The sequence below is a fragment of the Phlebotomus papatasi genome, chromosome 1 (genome assembly GCF_024763615.1).
Source record: "Phlebotomus papatasi isolate M1 chromosome 1, Ppap_2.1, whole genome shotgun sequence".
In the NCBI taxonomy this organism is placed as follows: domain Eukaryota; kingdom Metazoa; phylum Arthropoda; class Insecta; order Diptera; family Psychodidae; genus Phlebotomus; species Phlebotomus papatasi.
The window spans coordinates 40,585,236-40,607,979 of record NC_077222.1 but is presented as its reverse complement, the minus strand read 5'-3'; the positions used below and the strand labels follow the sequence as shown (position 1 = coordinate 40,607,979).

The following is a 22,744-nucleotide window of genomic DNA, read 5'->3' as shown; positions in this document are numbered from 1 at the left end:
GCAGTTCGACAAAATAAAAATTTAGACTGGAAGAAAAGATACCGCATTGAAACAAACAGAAAATTTACTTATCCGTTCAAAATTTGAATAAAGTTTTGTGGGAAGAATGAGGAGAGTCTCAGTTGTTGGAAATTTAACACCCGTCATCAAATTGTAAGTATAACTTCTAAATTTGCAAATTTGTGGTTTCTTGATAGTACTAAAATTTTGCAAGAAAAAAAACTTTTGATTAGTCTTTTCATGTGAAAATCAATGCAAAGAATGAAAATATGCTAGCAAAACATTATCGAAGGGGTTAATAATGCCTCTAAATACATGGTTTTTGATGTTATTTAGTATACACATTATACCTAACGATAATCAAATGTTTTCAAGCCTCAGCTGTTCCCATACACGCCTCTTTTAGGAGGATTGTCTCAGCTCCAGTTTTTTTTTCATTTAATATTGTTACGTCTTCTGCTGGATGTGATAAGAAGGCTTGTAAACAGAGATGATCCATTGCCCCAAAACCCATAAATTTCGGAGAGAAAGCAATTTTCTGGTGATCTTTCAATAAGGACTATCATGCAAATATTTTCTTATAAATTTGGCAATTAATTAATTGGAATTTATTTATTTCATGTTTATCTAAGGCGCATATGGGACTTAACTCTGAGTACGTTGTAATCAGGCCTTGTATCTTATCATCATCCCCACTACGGCCCATGGGGCCCATGACTCGATATAATAAATAATGATAATAATGAGGGTATAGAATTTTCTTGGAAGAACCACGCATTCTTAAAAAAAACGAGATAAATATGAATTATTTTATTTCACTAAGAAAAAACCTAAAAAGTTGAAACAACTCTATGGCAGAGTTGAATTAAATCTGCGAATATCGATGTAATTGTTATTCTTTTTCGTTGTAAATTTTAGGAAATAGTGTTGAAACAACTCTTCGTGCGAGTTGAATTAATTCGTCGGATATCGATCTAATTATTACTCTTTTCGATGTAAAATTTTATCTCGACTGAAGTATATGCTTAAGCGTTTTCGTTTTAAGAATCAGTCAATAAGATTTTCGTGTGACAAAGTTCATATGGAACATCAATTAGAAATATACCTAACAGTGCTTCATAAAGAAATGTACTTGCATCATAGGTGATATTTTGCTCGGAACATAGGGAACTTGACGTCAAGAATATATTAATAAAGAAAATGATAAAATAAAAAAAACATAAAATCGCAAAACATATTTATTTTGGGATTTGAAAGAGTTATTTTAAGTCTAAAAAAGATTTGTTTTTAACTCTTGAAACGAGTTATTTTAACTCTTAAAACGAGTTATTTTCAGTCTTAAGAAGAGTTATTTACACTTTTTGTCATGTAAATTTTAGGAAAAAAAAGTTAAAACAACTTTTCCGAATATTACACCTAAATAGAAGTAAAATCAACTCTAAAATATAGTTAATCGAAAATCACAACGAAAAAGAGTTAACTCAACATCGATTCGAGTAAGTTTCACTCGAATATTTTTCTGAGTGTAGGTATCATTTTTCAAGGCGAATTGAATTGTTAGTGAAATTTTAAGATTTGAGACTACTGTTCCATACGCTAAAGTCCAAAGAATAATTTCTGAAATTTGAAAATTAAATTTCCAATATTTTTCTGTATTTTTTTCTCTGTATTTCTGTATTTCCAAAATATTCCAAAATTTCGAATATTTCTCTGAGTGGAGGTAATTATAAATTATTTTTCAAGACGAATTGAATTGTTAGTGAAATTTTGAGATTTGAGACTACTGTTCCGTACGCTAAAGTCCAAAGAATAATTTCTGAAATTTGAAAATTAAATTTCCAATTCTATTCTTGATTTATTTTAATATAACTTTTTGTTTTATAGCGACCTTACAACGACTTCCGACATAATAAGTCGAGTTTCCATCTCAGATTTTTTATATGGAATTCAGACATAAGGCTTAGCCATATGGCTTAACTTCTCAAATGTCTCTAATTCAATTCATCATTAGAGAAGATTAAAAAAATACCTTAGGATTAGAAGAGAAAATGATCAGAAACTGAAGAATCAATTGAATTGGTTTTATGTTTATTATTTATTTTGGAATCTTCGAGAACTGGGCTAAACATACACAGAGAAAAATTTTGAGTTAGAAAAAATTAAGAAACGTGGTTTTGAATCAAGAGTACAAGAATTTCAAACTATTTTCCCCTATAATTGAGATATTTTGCGCTTGAATTTCTCTAAAAGAGTATGATAGTTTAAAAAATAGAATAAATTGTGCTTAATAATAGGAGAACAGTGGGTTTGATTTTAGAGAATCGTAGTTTTGAACACTGATAGAGCATACAGAAGTTTTAAAGTTAGAAGGTCATGGTTTTGATTTTAGAGTATAGAGGTTTCGAGTTAAGACTATTTTGGTTTTGATCTTAGCGAAATCATCGTTTCGAAATAAGAGTATAGTGGTTTTGAATTCTATTATACTATTATGGTCTTGATTTTAGAGTATTGTGGTTTTGATTTTAGAAACTTATGGGTTTGATTTTAGAGTATCGTGGTTTCGATTTTAGAGCATTGTGGTTTTGATTTTAGAAACTTATGGTTTTGATTTTAGAAACTTTTGGTTTTGATTTTAGAGTATCATGGTTTTGATTTTAGAGTCTCATGGTTTTGATTTTAGAGTATCAGGGTTTTGATTTTAGAGTCTCATGGTTTTGATTTTAGAGTATCGTGGTTTTGATTCTAGAAACTTATGGTTTTGATTTTAGAAACTTATGGGTTTGATTTTAGAGTCTCATGGTTTTGATTTTAGAGTATCGTGGTTTTGATTTTAGAGCATTGTGGTTTTGATTTTAGAGTATCGTGGTTTTGATTTTAGAGTACTGTGGTTTTGATTTTAGAGTATCATGGTTTTGATTTTAGAAACTTATGGTTTTGTTTTTAGAAACTTATGGGTTTGATTTTAGAAACTTATGGTTTTGATTTTAGAAACTTATGGGTTTGATTTTAGAAACTTATGGTTTTGATTTTAGAAACTTATGGGTTTGATTTTAGAAACTTATTGGTTTGATTTTAGAGTCTCATGGTTTTGATTTTAGAGTATCGTGGTTTTGATTTTAGAGCATTGTGGTTTTGATTTTAGAGTATCGTGGTTTTGATTTTAGAGTACTGTGGTTTTGATTTTAGAGTATCATGGTTTTGATTTTAGAAACTTATGGTTTTGTTTTTAGAAACTTATGGGTTTGATTTTAGAAACTTATGGTTTTGATTTTAGAAACTTATGGGTTTGATTTTAGAAACTTATGGGTTTGATTTTAGAGTATTACGGTTTTGATTTTAGAGTCTCATGGTTTTGATTTTAGAGTCTCATGGTTTTGATTTTAGAGTATCGTGGTTTTGATTCTAGAAACTTATGGTTTTGATTTTAGAAACTTATGGGTTTGATTTTAGAAACTTATGGTTTTGATTTTAGAGTATCGTGGTTTTGATTTTAGAGCATTGTGGTTTTGATTTTAGAGTATCATGGTTTTGATTTTAGAAACTTATGGTTTTGTTTTTAGAAACTTATGGGTTTGATTTTAGAAACTTATGGTTTTGATTTTAGAAACTTATGGGTTTGATTTTAGAAACTTATGGGTTTGATTTTAGAGTATTACGGTTTTGATTTTAGAGTCTCATGGTTTTGATTTTAGAGTATCGTGGTTTTGATTTTAGAGCATTGTGGTTTTGATTTTAGAAACTTATGGGTTTGATTTTAGAAACTTATGGGTTTGATTTTAGAGTATTACGGTTTTGATTTTAGAGTCTCATGGTTTTGATTTTAGAGTATCGTGGTTTTGATTTTAGAGCATTGTGGTTTTGATTTTAGAAACTTATGGTTTTGTTTTTAGAAACTTATGGGTTTGATTTTAGAAACTTATGGTTTTGATTTTAGAAACTTATGGGTTTGATTTTAGAAACTTATGGGTTTGATTTTAGAAACTTATGGGTTTGATTTTAGAGTATTACGGTTTTGATTTTAGAGTCTCATGGTTTTGATTTTAGAGTATCGTGGTTTTGATTTTAGAGCATTGTGGTTTTGATTTTAGAAACTTATGGTTTTGATTTTAGAAACTTATGGGTTTGATTTTAGAAACTTATGGGTTTGATTTTAGAGTATCATGGTTTTGATTTTAGAAACTTATGGTTTTGATTTTAGAAACTTATGGTTTTGACTTTAGAAACTTATGGGTTTGATTTTAGAAACTTATGGGTTTGATTTTAGAGCATTGTGGTTTTGATTTTAGAAACTTATGGTTTTGTTTTTAGAAACTTATGGGTTTGATTTTAGAAACTTATGGTTTTGATTTCAGAGTATTATGGTTTTGATTTTAGAGTATCAGGGTTTTGATTTTAGAAAAACCATAATACTCTAAAATCAAAACCATGGTACTCTAAAATCAAAACCATAATACTCTAAAATCAAAACCATAATTTTCTAAAATCAAACCCATAAGTTTCTAAAATCAAAACCATGATACCCTAAAATCAAAACCACGATACTCTAAAATCAAAACCACAATGCTCTAAAATCAAAACCACGATACTCTAAAATCAAAACCATGGTACTCTAAAATCAAATCAAAACCATGGTACTCTAAAATCAAAACCATGGTACTCTAAAATCAAAACCATGGTACTCTAAAATCAAAACCATGGTACTCTAAAATCAAAACCATGGTACCCTAAAATCAAAACCATGGTGTACTCTAAAATCAAAACCATGGTACTCTAAAATCAAAACCATGGTACACTAAAATCAAAACCATGATACCCTTAAATCAAAACCACGATACTCTAAAATCAAAACCACAATGCTCTAAAATCAAAACCACGATACTCTAAAATCAAAACCATGGTACTCTAAAATCAATACCATGGTACTCTAAAATCAAATCCATGATACTCTAAAATCAAAACCATAAGTTTCTAGAATCAAACCCATAAGTTTCTAAAATCAAACCCATAAGTTTCTAAAATCAAACCCATAACTTTCTAAAATCAAACCCATAAGTTTCTAAAATGAAAACCATAAGTTTCTAAAATCAAAACCATAAGTTTCTAAAATCAAAACCATGATACTCTAAAATCAAAACCATAAGTTTCTAGAATCAAACCCATAAGTTTCTAAAATCAAACCAATAAGTTTCTAAAATCAAACCCATAAGTTTCTAAAATCAAAACCATGATACTCTAAAATCAAAACCACAGTACTCTAAAATCAAAACCATGATACTCTAAAATCAAAACTATAAGTTTCTAAAATCAAAACCACAATACTCTAAAATCAAAACCATGATACTCTAAAATCAAAACCATAAGTTTCTAAAATCAAAACCACGATACTCTAAAATCAAAACCATGAGACTCTAAAATCAAACCCATAAGTTTCTAAAATCAAAACCATAAGTTTCTAAAATCAAAACCATGATACTCTAAAATCAAAACCATAAGTTTCTAGAATCAAACCCATAAGTTTCTAAAATCAAACCCATAAGTTTCTAAAATCAAACCCATAACTTTCTAAAATCAAACCCATAAGTTTCTAAAATGAAAACCATAAGTTTCTAAAATCAAAACCATGATACTCTAAAATCAAAACCATAAGTTTCTAGAATCAAACCCATAAGTTTCTAAAATCAAACCAATAAGTTTCTAAAATCAAACCCATAAGTTTCTAAAATCAAAACCATAAGTTTCTAAAATCAAAACCATAAGTTTCTAAAATCAAAACCATGATACTCTAAAATCAAAACTATAAGTTTCTAAAATCAAAACCACAATACTCTAAAATCAAAACCATGATACTCTAAAATCAAAACCATAAGTTTCTAAAATCAAAACCACAATACTCTAAAATCAAAACCACAGTACTCTAAAATCAAAACCATGATACTCTAAAATCAAAACCATGAGTTTCTAAAATCAAAACCATGATACTCTAAAATCAAACCCATGATACTCTAAAATCAAAACCACAATACTCTAAAATCAAAACCACAATACTCTAAAATCAAAACCACAATACTCTAAAATCAAAACCATGATACTCTAAAATCAAAACCCTGATACTCTAAAATCAAAACCATGATACTCTAAAATCAAAACCATAATACTCTAAAATCAAAACCATGAGTTTCTAAAATCAAAACCATGATACTCTAAAATCAAAACCACAATACTCTAAAATCAAAACCACAATACTCTAAAATCAAAACCATGATACTCTAAAATCAAAACCATAAGTTTCTAAAATCAAAACCACAATACTCTAAAATCAAAACCACAATACTCTAAAATCAAAACCACTATACTCTAAAATCAAAACCATGATACTCTAAAATCAAAACCACAATACTCTAAAATCAAAACCACAGTACTCTAAAATCAAAACCACAATACTCTAAAATCAAAACCATGATACTCTAAAATCAAAACCATAATACTCTAAAATCAAAACCATGAGTTTCTAAAATCAAAACCATGATACTCTAAAATTAAAACCATAATACTCTAAAATCAAAACCATGAGTTTCTAAAATCAAAACTATAATACTCTAAAATCAAAACCACGATACTCTAAAATCAAAACCACAATGCTGTAGAATCATCACCACAATAGTCTAAAATCAAATCCCTAATACTCTAAAAGAATTCAAAACCACAATAGACCAACATCAAAACCAAAGTACTCTAAAAGCAAGACAATAATATTCTAAAATCAAAACCATATTAGTCTTAAATATTTCAGATTAAGCAACATACTTCAGTGGAGATGAATTCCGATTGGAAAAGTTTATATAAAAATATCGAAATAAGACAGACTATGAGAGGTTCTAAGCCTTGATACTCTAAAATCAAAACCATTATACTCTTAAATATTTCAGATTAAGCAACATACTTCAGTGGAGGTAAATTCCGATTGGCAAAGTTCATATAGAAAATTGAAATGAAAGATGCATATGAGAGTTTCATGGAAGTGAATACGCGCGCATCATATGCATCACGTGGAAAAGGTAAAGAATGAAATATATAACATTCACAAAAAAACCCTCAAATTGCCTTGATTCAAAACCTCACAATACTCTACTTTCAGAACCAGCAATACTCGACAATCAACACTGCAAACACTCTAAAATCAAAACCATGGTACTCTAAAATCAAAACCATGGTACTCTAAAATCAAAACCATGGTACTCTAAAATCAAAACCATGGTACTCTAAAATCAAAACCATGGTACTCTAAAATCAAAACCATGGTACACTAAAATCAAAACCATGGTACTCTAAAATCAAAACCATGATACTCTAAAATCAAAACCATAATACTCTAAAATCAAAACCATGGTACTCTAAAATCAAAACCACGATACTCTAAAATCAAAACCATAAGTTTCTAAAATCAAAACCACAATACTCTAAAATCAAAACCATAAGTTTCTAAAATCAAACCCATAAGTTTCTAAAATCAAACCCATAAGTTTCTAAAATCAAAACCATAAGTTTCTAAAATCAAACCCATAAGTTTCTAAAATGAAAACCATAAGTTTCTAAAATCGAAACCACAATTCTCTAAAATCAAATCCATGATACTCTAAAATCAAAACCATGATACTCTAAAATCAAAACCATGGTACTCTAAAATCAAAACCATAAGTTTCTAAAATCAAACCCATAAGTTTCTAAAATCTAACCCATAAGTTTCTAAAATCAAAACCATAAGTTTCTAAAATCAAAACCATAAGTTTCTAAAATCAAAACCATAAGTTTCTAAAATCAAAACCACAATTCTCTAAAATCAAAACCATGATACTCTAAGATCAAAACCATGATACTCTAAAATCAAAACCATAAGTTTCTAAAATCAAAACCATGATACTCTAAAATCAAACCCATAAGTTTCTAAAATCAAAACCACAATGCTCTAAAATCAAAACCAAAATACTCTAAAATCAAAACCATGATACTCTAAAATCAAAACCATTTTTGCTACAAATTCAAAACTATTTTTCTCTAAATTTAAGAGTAAAAAAGTCTAAATTCAAAGCTACTGAATTTCAAAACCATCGTACTCTAAAATTTAAGAAAATGCTCTTATAGAAATTTTTTCTTAATTTAAGCGAAATTTAAGAAAAAAAATTGCTTGGAGCAAAATCGAACCCTTAGTTAGAGTATTTTTTTCTTGAATTTAGAGGGTAATTTTTCTCTGTGTATTCTTCTCAAATTCGATGTGTTTGCCGCTGGCTTCACGGAAAGTCTCTATTGAGAAACAGTAGAAAACTAAGGGAAAACTAAAGGACGTACGATTATGAGTACCTAGGCAGTTTTATTAGGACTGTTTTATACTGACCTTTTTAGGGTTCCGTCATCTCCATAGCAATAATGACGAAAGGCCTTAATAAAATGAAATGAAATGAAATGACTGATGTTTTATTCAGAGAATGTACACAATATTATTTTAAATAATTTCTTGTAATCCTTCTTTAAAAAAAACTGTTTTTATCTCTGCGTAATACTTTCAGATTTATCCCGGTTAAGGCTTCTACACATTGGAAGCAGTTTTCGTCAAAAATTGTATTTTTGATAGAATTTTGACGTTTTCGCCTAATGGCCTCTACACACTAGTATGAGAAATTTCTTTAAAAAAATGCCCTTTTAAAGAAAATTTCCCCTATTATTGTTGGCAGAAACGTCAGAATTTTTTTAAAAAGGCAATTTTTGACGAAAATTGCTTGTAATGTGTAGACACCATAAAGCAAAGCAGACGATTTTCTTAAAAAAAAAGTGTTTTTTTTTACGAAAATTGCTCTGAATATGTAGAGTAGAGCTCATTTAGACTCTTTTGAGAAGAGTTTATCAAAAGCCAAAGTCAGTTTTGATAATCATATTACATTTCCAGATTTAATTCTAAATCTAGTATTTAGAGCGCAGAATAACTTCGTATTCCACAGACTAACTTTAATATGGCCCAGGACAGGAAAATGCTTCCATTTCTTCAATTCTTCATATATAACTAACGTCAGATACAATTTTTGAAGGCTTTCATTTGATCTTTGTTTTTTTCCATTAATTCCTCCTTGACCGAAGTCTTAAACGTACATTTACGACAAAAGTACCGCACTGCAATGATCCGGCATGCATGGTTGTCTCTTCGGAAAATGCATCTTTAAGTCACAAAATAAAAACTGCCAAAAAGAATCAATTTGAATTTACAGAAGAAGATTTCAAGATTGTTGAAAACATTGAGGATCCCTATTGTCTTCCTAACAAACCAGTTAAAATTTCCTATCAGGATGTTACGTCTGCGGCTTTTATGATAAAAGATGGCGTAGAAAAAACTCCTTGTAAGGTGAGTAGGTACTTGGACAAAATATAACGAGATGGTTATGTCCTAGTAGACACACTTACGACTTAAGGCAAGGGACGGTTTAACATAATTTTAATTAAAATAATTATCAGATTACATTTCCATCTTTTTCTGACTAAAGGGTCCCTTAGCTTAAGCCGAGTATCGGCTTAGTCAGTGGAAAATTGATGGGAATCTAGTCTAATCATTATTTTGATTATAATTATGTTAACCTGCTTCTCGCCTTTTAGTTGTAAGAGTGTATTGGGCATAAGGGTGTTTTTAAGAAGGATTTATTGCTGTACTCCACAGAGATCCCATTTGTCGGAGATGACTGGAATGGAGATTTACCTCAAGCAGGAATTCCTTCAATTCACAGGATGGTTTGTTAAGTCTTTTATCAGGTCTAAGAAGAGGATAATTTCTGCATTTTTGTTAACAGTTTCAAGGAGCGTGGAGCATGTTATGCACTTCTTATGCTTTCGGACGATGAGAAGAAGCGTGGTGTTATTGCAGCATCTTTAGGAAACTATTCTCAGGGTATATGCTATCATGCTACTCGTCTTGGAATACCTGTAACGGTGGTAATGCCCACAGTAGCCTCTATCATGAAGATCCAGAAGTGTCGTAATTTTGGGGCTAATGTGATTCTAAGGGTAGAATTGCAAGCTTGAATTCAAAGTATTGTCTTTAACCTAAAAAATATATTTTAAATTCCTTTTTTAGGGAAAAAATATGTCAGAGGCTAAGATGGTAGCCATGACCATTGCAAAGAAACATGGCTTCGTTTTCATCAACGGCTACGATCATCCCCATATCATAGCTGGTCAGGGATCAATTGGACTGGAAATTATTGAACAGATCGGCCAGCCGGATGCTGTTGTTGTGCCCATTGGGGGAGGTGGATTAATTGCTGGTGTGGCAGCGGTTATGAAAACCATCTCGCCGCAAACCAAGATTATTGGTGTTGAGTCGGACAAATGCCCCAGTTTTTCACGAGCCTTGGAAAATGGGAAACCTGTAGAAGTACCTTGTCAAGCCACCCTTGCAGATGGTTTGGCGGTACCAACTGTTGGCCACAACGTTTTTGCTACAATTACTCCATTGCTGGACAAGATGGTTGTGGTTCGAGAAGAATGGATTGCACTAGCAATTTTGCGTCTAGTGGAGCGGGAGAAGTGTGTTGTTGAAGGAGCTGGCGCTGCAGGATTGGGAGCGATCTTATCGGGACATCTTGATGAGTTAAAAGGCAAAAAGTAAGACAAGGCTTTTTCTTTATTATTTTTTTTTTCTATTTCACTTCATTAAAAATGAATTGGAATGCAATTATTATTTCTTGTAGAGTGGTTCTCATACTGTCTGGCGGGAACTTGGATTCTACAGTTCTAGGACGATGTTTAGAACGCGGAATGGCTGCTGAAGGACGTCTTTTGAATTTTGTAGTCACCATAAGTGATCGTCCAGGAGGCCTTGCTGATATTTGTCAGGAATTGGCGACGTTGGGAGTCTCCGTAAAAGACATTGTCCACGAAAGAGCCTGGCTTCATGATGTCTACGAAGCTCAGGTTAAGATAGTGTGTGAAACTAGTGATTGGGCACAATCTCAAGAACTTAAAAAAATTCTCTCTGAAAAATACAACAATGTAATCTTCAGCGATACGCCCATGGCAATTGTTGAATAAATTTATTGGAAAAAATCTTAGAAATGTTGTTTTTTTTAGGTGTGGGAGTGAAAAAGACTTTTTGCGTTATGGTCTCTACACACTAATAGAAATTTCTTTAAAAAAAAGCCTTTTTAAGCCTTTAATGGTGAGACAGTTTTCGCGGACCGTAAATCATCAATAAAAATGAAACAGATAAACAAACCTCCCAATTCTGAGAGAAGCTTAAAGATTTAAGTTAAAGCTTTAACTTCGACACTAAAGATTTCGAATTCCGAGTTATATAGGAGTTTTGGATAAAATAGCCTTTAGCGCCACTAAAGAAATTTGATTATCCAAGATGTCAAAACAAGACGTTCAGTTTTAATGGTGCATAAGTTCCGATTTATTGTCAACAAAAAGAACAATCTACACAGTTCCTGCTCTCCTCAGTGTCGCAATTCCGCTGCAGTATATCAAATAGAGTTAAGTTATCGCTGAACTATCGGCAGTTGCTCCACGTGCTTCACCAAATACCAAACCCATTCAGCAGAAAGCACAGGAAGATACTTATACAGATTTGAAAGAAAATGAGCAATTCAGGTCAATTAATTTCAAGTGGTAAGTGATTTAAATAAGAAGTTGTTGTAGGTAAGTGACGAAGTCAGTTTATAGTTCCAGAAGCTTCATCTGGACCGAATAAAAGAAAGAGGGGCCCCAACACACTTTTAAGCCAGATGAAGTGCTTCGTCAATTTTGTCCTGGAACACAGAGATACTCTGGACGCATTAAGCGACAGATATGATCCCCTTTGGTCAAACCTTTTATTAACGCTCTTTCCGGAACATCTAAAGGATTTGATTCATCTCTCAAGTACCTCGTTCGTGATCTCTGCGCACGACTAAAGAGGATAATAAGTTTTGAATCAGTTCAGAAGTTCATTCCTGAGAGCTCGACATACAGCTTCTTCCAGTACTGGATCCATTGACTTCGAAAACTGAAAATAAGGAAAAGCGGGAAAAACTATGTAAATGATCAAGTACATCACTCTCCAGAAAAATATACATCTTTGTGATAAATTAAACTCACCTTTTTGATTAAACACGCCCCTTGAACAATTGACAATTTCAAATTGAACTGGACTTAAAGGTTTAAAAGGTCCTCTCGAGCAGCTTTTAAATTAAAGGCGATTTATAGACGTTTGACATCTTTAAGTCTGTAAAACTTTAGCGTAGAATTCGAAATTTACAGTCTTAAAGGTTTAAATAAATTTGACACTTTAAAGTTTAAAGTTAAAGATTTTTATCAAAAAATACGAATCGGCCTTTAAAGGGCGATTCAATGATTTAAGACTTAAAGATTAATCTCAGAATTGGGGGGAAAATCAGTAAAAGGTCTTATATCTAGTCTCAGAAAATCCAGGAGAGTCTGATTAGGTGTATTTTTTTACCTCTATGAGCAATAGGGACAAAAATAGCCTAAAAATTTAAGTAATTTTTCTGACAATACCAATTAGTGATAATTTTCACTCTAATGAAAAATAATGTGTTTCAGTACTGTAGTTTCTTTTTCCAAAACGGTTTTGCTTTAAAAAAATTGGAAGTATAAAAAATAATTTAAAATTAATTATCATTATGAGAATTTAAAAATTCGTCATTTTTGAGCTTAAAAATTTATTATATAGCAAACAGCTGAATACTTGCAAAAAATATCCTAGATTCCTTCAACCTTCTACTTTGTAATTACGTACAAACATAAGGAAAAAATAACTTTAGGTAGTCAGGAAAAATTATTTTCTTTATGGGACACCGGTGTTCCAATCGTCCTTAACTCTTTCGCGTCCATAGGGTCATATATGACCCGGGGAAAAAAGTTTCTTTTTGGCTATTTACATTAATTGAAATCTAACTGGAGTCTTGAGAAAATGAGCCAAGAATCTTACATCCTTCTATTATGATGTCGTGCACGAACAGATAGATTTCAATTAATGTAAATACCCAAAAAAAACTTTTTTCCCCGAGTCATGACATTACCCTATGGACGCGAAAGAGTTAAAGGGTTAAAGAAAATATATCCTATCCGTGTAGGCAGAAACGTCAGAATTTTTAAAAAATGCCATTTTTGATGAAAATTGCTTCTAGTGTGTAGACGTAGACACCGTAAAGGCGTCTACACATTGGGAGTAATTTTCGTCAAAAATTGCGTTTTTGACAAAAATTTGACGTTTTCCACTACAACGCTGCAGGGAATTCCCTTCAAAAAAGCAATTTTTGACAAAAATTTCTCCCAATGTGTAGAGGCCATAAGGGGAAGCGAAATTCTATTTTAATTTTTCTGTTATTTCAAATTTAAAAACTGAGCGAAAAATCGCTGAGTTGACGATATATCGAATATCGGAGAGAAATTATGAGAGAGCCGTCAGAAAAACGTGGCTCTCTCAGAAGAAAATGTAAACAAATCAAGTTTTCTGCCTTTTCAAACAAAAGTATTGAATAATTCAGTGAAAAATCCATTGATAATTATTTAATCGTGTGTTGTAAGATATTCAAAGGTAAAGTTTTTGGTGAAATTGGTGAAAATAGAGAGATTTTGAGATAAACAATGAAGGAGGATACCGAGAAGCCAACTTTCGAATTAAGGCCAATGCACTGCGAATTGGATTTACTATCTCGTTCAGATGGATCAGCACTTTTTGCTCAAGGTGATTTTTTTTTAAATTTTATATTAAAAAATGTATTTTACTTAATAATTTATTGAGATTGTGGAGGTTTCATTATTTTGATTATTCTCATGCTTTTCATGTTTATCCAAGACACTTTGAAAGTGTTAACAGCGCCATCTGGGTCAAAATAGTAATATCAAATATTTAAATTCTCAGGTGAGACGGCAGTTATTGCATCTGTTCATGGCCCTGTTGAAGTGAAATTGCAGAATTTGCAGTACGATAAATCAAGTGTTGAGGTTTACTACAAGAGTAAAAGTGGTCATCAGAGCGTGGGAGATAGATTTCGTGAGCAATACATTCGGAATACCTGCGAATCGGCACTTCTGACAACACTCCATCCGCGTACAGCAATTTCAGTGCAATTGCAGGAAATGGAAGATCGTGCTGGGGTAAGTTAATCCACATTGAATTTTTCCGATTGTCTCTGTTTTGGTAAGCACTCCGTGTCGAAACAATTCAAGTCAATTTTCAAAGTGGCAAAAAGTTTACAATATCGTATTCTGACTAATGGCAATTTGCTCCCTGTTTTTCCCATTCTCTGTGATCTTCCCCGAGAGTCCGCTGATCCAGTAGGTCGATTAGGCCAAACTGCACTCCCTCCTGTTTGAGGCACAGAGACTCAATAAAATAGTGTTTTTGATACCGGATAAAAAAAAAAATTGTGCTTTTATGCCTTCAGCCAGTTTGAGGTGAAAAAGTTTTCTGTGGCCAATGCCTTCAGCATTTTGTTAATTAGCTCAAAGCCTCCAGATCAAGATTGAGTCAATCGTTTGCGCTCGAATTGCAATTAAGGTGGTGGCAAAATGGCCTGCAAACACGCTGCAGCACATCTTTTTCTCTCTCCTCCAACTCTTCAGCAAAAGAGACTTCTTCAGGTGCAGAAAAAAATTGCAATAGTTTAATGGGATTCTATCCACTTTACGATTCCTTCACTACACTTCAATGCAAAATTATCCACTGGCACTGCAGTAAATTTTGTCAATTAAATTGCAATTAAATAGAATATTTGAGGAATAAATAGAAAATGAAAAAGTCCACAATTGGCAAGGAATTACAAAGTTTGAGATAATTTAATAGAGAGAGGAAGATTGTATGAGCAGCAGTAATAATAATCAGTTTTAGTATTTGTCATAAATTGTTGTATGACTTTTCAACCAAAAAGGTCATGTTTCAAAGACTTTAGGCGCGTGAAACATAAATTTTTAAATTAAACTGAATGTTTAAATTAAAAGAAACTTCGGAGAAATTCACTAAATCGGACAAGTCAAAAATTTGAAAAATCAAAATTTGATTAGAAAAAGGAGTGCAGAACGTCAAAGGCTTTGACCGGTTTTCAACCGATTTGAAACGATTTGAACCGATTTATAAATCACTCAAAACATTGTTCAAAATAACTTAACAGTAATACAATTGATTTCTTGATAAAAGGGGTGGCAAAGCGTCCCAGGCTTTGCGAAATGCTCGAACTCGTGACATAGATACTATACCGCAAAAGTACTTTCGTATCATTCCCTGTTTACCGGTTCTCAACCGATTTGAACCGATTCATAAATCTCTCAAAATATCTCCCAAAATAGTTTTAAGAGTAATAGGATTGATTTTCGTACAAAAATTAGTTATCGGTTATGAACCGGTTCATTACCGGTTCAAAACCAATTGGAACCGATTCAGTTTTGTCGGAAATTCCAAGACCTTTCCAACGAGCCCATACATGACCCCATTCGCTTGATAAATGCGCTCTATAAGGATTTTTTAACCTTTGACCTTGAAAAACCGTTATTAGGAATTATTCAATGGTATTTTCGTCTAAGGACGAAATGTCCGCCTTGGTAATCTCTAAAACATATCCAAAAATGAAAAAAATCTCATAACGCGTTTTCGAGCAATCCCAAAAAAACATGGTTTTGGCGTGGAAAGGGAGGGGGGAACGAGGGGCATGTTAACGATCCTTGGGTCGACTTATGGGGGGGTCCTCCGAAGGTCCCAAGTCGCTATCTCTTACCGTTTGGCCTCTAGAGCTGGCGACAGTTGGACGGACTGACGGACAGGCGGACAAACAGCGTGACGGCATTTCTCAGAAATCGTCTGAAACGTGAAGATTTGTTGATAAAATTGGTCTCCGGGGGGTGGAAAGTGGAAATTTTGGGAAGGGGGGGGGGCGTGAAAAAATTGAGGGATTATTATATACTGCTCTCTCCGTGGTATTCGGGCAATAAAATTACCTATCGTTTATAAATCGGTTTATTACCGGTTCATACCTATTTGGAACCCGTTCAGTTTTATCGGAAATTCCAAGACTTTTCCAACAAGGCCAAACATGATAACATTCGATTAAAAATACGCCCTCTTGAGCCTTTCTAAACTTTAATCTTGAAAAATGGTTTTTAGGAATGATTCAACGTATAATTTTCGTATCAGGACGAAATGTCCGCTCGGGTTATCTCTAAAACATATCCAAAAATGAAAAAAATTGTATGAAGCGTTTTCGAGTAATTCCATAAAACATGGTTTTCGAGGGGAATGCGGGACATGTTAATGGTCCCAGGGGGTTTTCCGAAGGTTCTAAGTCGCTATCTCTCTAGAGTTGGCGACGGACAGACGGACGGACAAACAACGTGATATCATATCTCAGAAATCGTCTGAAAAGTATCTGAAACGGAATCATAAGTTTGTTGCGGTGCTCATTTCTAATGAAAGAAATTTTAAAAAACTATTGTAAACATTTTTAAAAATTAAGTTTAAGATTCCATTACATTCATGGTTATTACTCTTTTTAATTTATTGATTTGTCAAAACATAATTTTAGTTTTTTATTAACTAAAATTATTTTAAAAACTGAGATGGCAAAGCGTCCCAGCTTTGCGGAATGAATGCTCGAACTCACGAGATAGAGTTCACCGCGAATTAGTTTTTTTGCATAATCTTTTGGTATCACTGATCTACTAGAGATCAAATTGATCCATAAATCACAAAAGCAGTTGAAAATCAAAATATTGGTACTTACCCGATTCATTACCGATGAAGACCGATGCAGCCGGGTTCTAAATTGCAATACTTTTCCAAAAAATCCAAATTTAACGAAATCGGTTGAATAATGAGCCTCCCAAAGTGGCTGACTTTTGACCTTCAATAATTCGAAATGGCGAATTTTCCGATCATAGGTATGTTTGGACGAAATGTTTGCCTAAACTAGCTCTAAAACATATCCAAAAATCATTGAAAAAGCTTGGGCCAATTTTGAGAAAAACCGAAAAAGCATTATTTTTAGGGAATTTTAATTATTCGGGATGTAATTTTATTCAAAAATCGGTACTTAACCGATTCATTACCGATGAAGACCGATGCAGCCGGGTTCTAAATTGCAATACTTTTCCAAAAAATCCAAATTTAACGAAATCGGTTGAATAATGAGCCTCCCAATGTGGTTGACCTTTGACCTTCAAGAATTCAAAATGGCGAATTTTCCGGTCATAGGCATGTTTGGGCGAAATGTTCGCCTGGGCTAGCTCTAAAACGTGTCCAAAAACCATTGAAAAAGCTTGGGCCAATTTTGAGAAATACCGAAAAACATGGTTTTTGAAGGGGCAAAGCTTCCTACAGAAAGCAAAGCTTCCTACACTTGTCTTTTGTGTGAAAAGACATTGTCATATGACAATGCCATATGACATATTTAAAATTTTCCTCCCCTTCCTTTTTTATATGGATCGCCACATCCACTTTGCCCTACTTTATTGTTCCTGGAACATGAAAATTTATGCCTTTTGGAAGCATGCCTTCTAAAAACAGACTATCGAGAGCTTAGTAATTCTCGATAGCCATCACCGGGTTCCTGAAGTTCAATTTGCTCAGTGCAGTGGCAAATTTAATAAATAATATCAGCAATATTGTCACTTATCGTATTCATAATTTTGGGACAATTCGGTGCAGTGGAAAAATTGTTCTTATCTATAGAGTTCCACTTTTCCTGAAATCTTTTGAAAATCAAGAGAGTTTAAATTCTATTAGACTATCTTAAAATTAAACAAAATATAATTATAAAAGTTATCGTAGAGGAGAGGTGGGGCTATTTTGAGCTGTTGTGCAACTTTGATATACGACTATTTCTCATAATTCTAAAGGAAACTAGGCTTTAAATGTAGCGCGAAAAAATCGTAACATCAGTGTAGTCCCACAGTTCAAAGTAGTCCTACCTTCCCCTATTCTAAAGAAATATTATATTTTTGTATTATTTTTTTTAAAGTAATTTTAAATAGCTCCGATAGATTATGCAATCGATTGATCAAAATGGTCAATAAACATTATATAAATGTTTTAATGTTAAATAATCCATTTTCGGTGAATCCATGTTCATTACTGCCCAGTTTCCCCTTCAGTGTTGAACAAACAATGCAATTCGTAGTTTCAGCTTAGAAAAATTAGAAGAAATTTATGACGAAAACTTGTTCTTAAAGTACGTAATACATTTAGTTTAAAATGATAAAGGAAGTGCTATTTAGTATCTACACTGGTAACATTAAGTACTAAAATAGATTAAAGGCATTGACCATGCACGTAAATAAGAGCTTTGTCAAAGTGCATACAATAAGTTTATAATAAGTACTTTTTAAGTCCTTTATTAAGGTATTACAGATAGAAAGAGATGGACTAATATGACATCACAAAAGAAAATTAACAAAACTCAAGAATTAAAAAAAGCCTAACGTGTTAGTCGGTCAATTAGCTTTCCAATTTTTTTCTGTTCTTAAAGAACTTTAACAAATCTGTTGAAAATTTAGTTCTATAACTGTTTGATATTCAACAATGAAAAATATGAAAAAATTAAACGTCGAGTTTCCAAAATAATCAGGAAAAGTCAGTTTTGTGTAGAAAAGAACAGATTACGAGAAAATTAAGTTTGTTATTAGAAAGGATGTCGTAGAAAATTCATAGTCTGATTACTTCTAACGTTTGGCCTTTCAGCCGGTAAATGGAAAACAAAGGTCCAAAGAGTTCCACTCCTAAAAGCATTGATTCAGTATTTATCGTTTACTATGATAAAGGTCTTTAGCACAAATTTATTTTCATATATCTTAGAATATTTGCATTTTTACAATTCGATTGATTTTAATTTGTTTTTGTGATTTTACGGAAAAAAGACATTAACACAGTAACATTTTCTCGCCAAAGATTGATCAATTTATCAACATAGACAATTTTATCTAATTGAAAGCGTCTGATTTGCATTTTATTGCAATTTTCCTAGACATTTTACTATAACATAGCATTCAAATGGTAAATATTTTTCTCTGTAGCAAATGTTAAAATTATAAATTGTGCTATTAGTATGCTTACATTTTGATTCACTTTCAATTAATTCATAAGATAAGATTTTTTTATGCATGTTGGATGAATCATTGAACTCTTTATGTGATAAACAGACACAAAATGTGAATAAAATGATACTTTTATAACTTAAAAACTCGTTAAAGAAATGAAGAGTGAAGTTCTTTTCAATGTTATTCATTTTATTTATAATAAATAAGCGAATTAACACTTTTGTAAGATATATGTAATGAGGTAGGAATATATTTCGCTGTTGGAGAAATTGGGAAGGAAGGTCCGTTTTGTTATTGCCCCTGCGTACAAAAACATTGTAGCATGAAAGGGCTTTTCGAAAGGAAAAAACGAATTCCCTTGTTCATCTTAATCCCTCCTGCCGAATATTTCTTGACACCTGCAAGGGAAATTAATTGCTCGATAAGACATTGTGTGTTGGGTGTTTCTTTAATTCTTGAGAAGTAGCGGGAAGGTGTCTTGAAAATAATCTGCATGTTGCAACTCAAGAATCTTGTAGAGGTCACAAGCAATTATTTTCATTGCCATTTTTTTTCTGCGCACACACTGGACACAATTCTTATGTCCAATCGATTAGTGCAGAAGGAGCCTGGAAGAAGAGTCAGTCTTTTGCACAGTGTTCAACAAGATGACATTAATTCTCCCTGGTGTTTTGTCTCTCTTCTTTCTCATTATTGACTCTTGCCTTGGTTGGTGCAATATGCCGATTCAAGGGGAGTTGAAGTTCTGGGGAAAAATGTACACCATATAACAAATCTCGGAAACAGATTTCAATAATTCGTTCTTTATTGTATTCTTCAAGCTTAAAAGTTATATAAGTCCTAATCTTCTATTTTTTTAGTCAATTTCAACAATATTTGATTTTTTTTAAAAAGTTTTTAAATTTCCGTTAAAATAGGTTAAAATTTTAATTATATTTTTTTGATAAACAGTACCAATATTACTCTTTCGCGCAATATTAGTGCTCGAACTCTATAAAGAGAGCAGTATAATCCCTCGATTTTCAGTTAGTATCGAATCCTTGCTCCCTAAGGAGTCATATGTTCGGTAGAATTTTGGAAATCTAAAGTTTCGAGTTTTTTAACGTCACGCTGTTTGTCTATCCGTCCGTCTGCCCGGCCGTTACCACACATATAGTTCAAACGATTAGAGATAGAGACTTGGTACCTTTGGGGGACCCCCCATAAATGGACCCTGGGATCATTAATATGCCCCTCATTTCCTCCCGAATCCTCCCCTAATCCATCCATGACCATGTTTTTTGGGATTGCTCGACAATGCGTCGTGCGATGGTTTTTTTTTTTAATTTTTGGATATGTTTTAGAGATTATATAGGTGGACATTTCGTCCATATAAAAATAACACCGTTGAATCATTCCTAATAAGGGTTTATCACGATTAAAGGTCAAAAAGGTTCCAGAGGGCGTATTTCTCAATCGAATGTTATCATATTTGGGCTCGTAAGAAATGTCTTGGATTTTATGACAATTATGTACTGTTTTCAATCGGTTAAGAACTGGTTATGAACCGATAAGTAATTTTTATCCGAAATTCAATTGTATTACTTCTGAGCTATTTTGGACGATGTTTTGAGTGGTTTATGATCAACTTAACACAACAAAGGTAAATTGTGCGAAAGAACTTTTGAGGTATAGCGTCTAAGTCACAAATACTATCACTTCGCCATGCCTGGGACGCTTTGCCACCCCCTATTCTATTTTTGACCGATTTTGAATACGTCCTGAAAATGAAAGATTTATGTATTTCCTATAATTTTAAGCCATTAAACGTTCTATTTAATCAGGTTTTACTAAAATTATATTCATAAAAAATCTAAAAAGAAAAAATCATAGACCTAAATCCAAGATTTAGAAAGATTCATAGAGAATCTAAATTCTATTCTATTCGTTTTATAAAAATTTATTCTTGTTAGCATCACAAAACAAAATGAATTTGGATTTGATTTTGAAAGAGTCGGATTAGCATATACAATACGTTTAAGAAGGAAGGGTTAGAAATTTTGATTTCAAGAATTGCTGATCTCAAATGATCACCGGAGGTTACAATATTTAACTTTATATAAGTTTAAACGGTCTTCAGACTAGAGGTTTAGCCCCGTTCCCGAAGGTCTCAAAATCCTATATACCAACCAATTTTATTGGTTTTTTGGAATCTAATAGAACATTTGCCCTTAATAATTCAATCCTAAGTAAATCTTTTCTAAGAAATCTCGACTGAAAAGAAATTATAGCAGTTAAGCCATATGTCTAAGCCTTTGGTCTGAAACCCGTATTAGATTCAGATAGAGTCGTAAATAAATTTGATTTTTAATCTTTCGGAAGTTTTAAGTCCTGTATGTTTGACGTACACCTCGGGCTTTTAGTTATCCCTCCTCTGACCTAGAGCAATGCAATGGTGGATTTTTCACTCCCACGTCGCCGACGGGCGCAATTAGTCTCACCGCTAATTGCTTCTTTTCTCTCCTCTATTTTGCAGTTAATTGCGTGCGCGGTGAACGCGGCGTGTCTGTCACTTTTGCACAGTGGACTCGAAATGCGCTTCCTCGTGGCTGCTGTCCACTGTGCCCTACGTCCCTCCGGCACTATCCTGTTGGATCCTGACGTGAGGACCATGGCCGAGGACGGTGGCACTGTGGCTACCTTTACGTTCGCCTTTGACAGTGTTTCCCGGCGGACTGTGGCGGTTCACTCGGAAGGCAAGTACACCGTTGACCAATTCAATGAGGCTCAGGATATTTGCCTCAAGGCTAGTGAAGCCATCTTTGACTTCTACAGGAAGAGTTTTAAAAAATACATGAAGGTTTATTGTTGATTTTAATTCAGAAATATTAGCTTTGATAAATAAAAAGATGAGTAAATTTTCTTCAGGATAAAGATTGTTTTTTTTTCAAGAGTTTTAAGGGACCTTTAATCTTTAAGTGAGCAACGTCACAGATCTCTGAAGCATCAAAAATTAACTTGTTACCAAATACAAAAACTTGCGAAAGATGTTAAAGAAATGCTCAGTTCATTTCATAAACTTATATCAGATTTCCAATATTTTCGGGATTTCTATTCATTTTTAGTCAGAAATCTTGTCTTAAATGTCGAAAGTGTTAGGGTACTTGTCGAAATTAATTTTGAAACATCTTGGGAGTAGAAGAACCCGAGGAAAAATTGGTTGATTATTTTTTTTTTGTAATTTTCTGAAGTTTGTTACTTCGTTTGGAGAAGGTCCTCACCGTCCGCAACTAGTATCGAAAGCTCTGTACAAGGTTGAAAAAGCGTTTTTCTCCATCAGGTAACTTTTAGTATCCACTGGCTATCATTGAAGAGAACCATTGTATTCTAGAGGTTTTAATGGGTTAATCTATCCGGAGAAGTCTTTTTAAATAATAAAGCATTTAATGATTTTCCTTTTAAGGATATCTCCCTCAATAATTGTCACAATTGTCAAGGATGATCCCTTCTTTTGCCGTCGCAATTAATGGTATATTTACACTCATTGGTGTCTCATGTTTTTTACCACACAAAGTGCTTCCTTTTATTCCTCGTGCGCGGTATTTTATCTGGTCAATGCGATGCAATGGAAAAAAATGTTTTGCCACTGAAGAGGGCAATATTCTGTCCGATTGTGGAGCAGAAATGAAATAATTCCGAT

The 22,744-nt window shown here is 32.8% G+C and overlaps 2 protein-coding genes across 2 annotated transcripts; both read left to right on the top strand.

The window, feature by feature from the left end:
• The first annotated feature begins 23 nt into the window (after window positions 1–23).
• Window positions 24–11,091, top strand: LOC129799716 (L-threonine ammonia-lyase-like). Its single transcript, XM_055843877.1, has 6 exons — window positions 24–153; window positions 9,127–9,388; window positions 9,698–9,768; window positions 9,828–10,041; window positions 10,112–10,641; window positions 10,728–11,091. Exons 1-6 carry the CDS (start codon window positions 107–109, stop codon window positions 11,065–11,067), a joined length of 1,464 nt encoding a protein of 487 aa, XP_055699852.1. The 5' UTR covers window positions 24–106; the 3' UTR covers window positions 11,068–11,091.
• Window positions 11,092–13,431: 2,340 nt separating this feature from the next.
• Window positions 13,432–21,978, top strand: LOC129799712 (exosome complex component RRP46). Its single transcript, XM_055843874.1, has 3 exons — window positions 13,432–13,726; window positions 13,904–14,139; window positions 21,581–21,978. Exons 1-3 carry the CDS (start codon window positions 13,627–13,629, stop codon window positions 21,914–21,916), a joined length of 672 nt encoding a protein of 223 aa, XP_055699849.1. The 5' UTR covers window positions 13,432–13,626; the 3' UTR covers window positions 21,917–21,978.
• The last annotated feature ends 766 nt before the right edge of the window (window positions 21,979–22,744 follow it).

Excerpts from the sequence above, each read along its gene's own strand:
- LOC129799716 (XM_055843877.1), top strand. The coding sequence starts at position 107 with ATGAGGAGAGTCTCAGTTGTTGGAAATTTAACACCCGTCATCAAATT. Across the intron at positions 9,769-9,827 it reads TTCCTTCAATTCACAGGATG|TTTCAAGGAGCGTGGAGCAT; the intron begins GTTTGTTAAGTC and ends TTTTGTTAACAG. Across the intron at positions 10,042-10,111 it reads GGGCTAATGTGATTCTAAGG|GGAAAAAATATGTCAGAGGC; the intron begins GTAGAATTGCAA and ends TTCCTTTTTTAG.
- LOC129799712 (XM_055843874.1), top strand. The coding sequence starts at position 13,627 with ATGAAGGAGGATACCGAGAAGCCAACTTTCGAATTAAGGCCAATGCAC. Across the intron at positions 13,727-13,903 it reads ATCAGCACTTTTTGCTCAAG|GTGAGACGGCAGTTATTGCA; the intron begins GTGATTTTTTTT and ends TTAAATTCTCAG. Across the intron at positions 14,140-21,580 it reads AAATGGAAGATCGTGCTGGG|TTAATTGCGTGCGCGGTGAA; the intron begins GTAAGTTAATCC and ends TCTATTTTGCAG.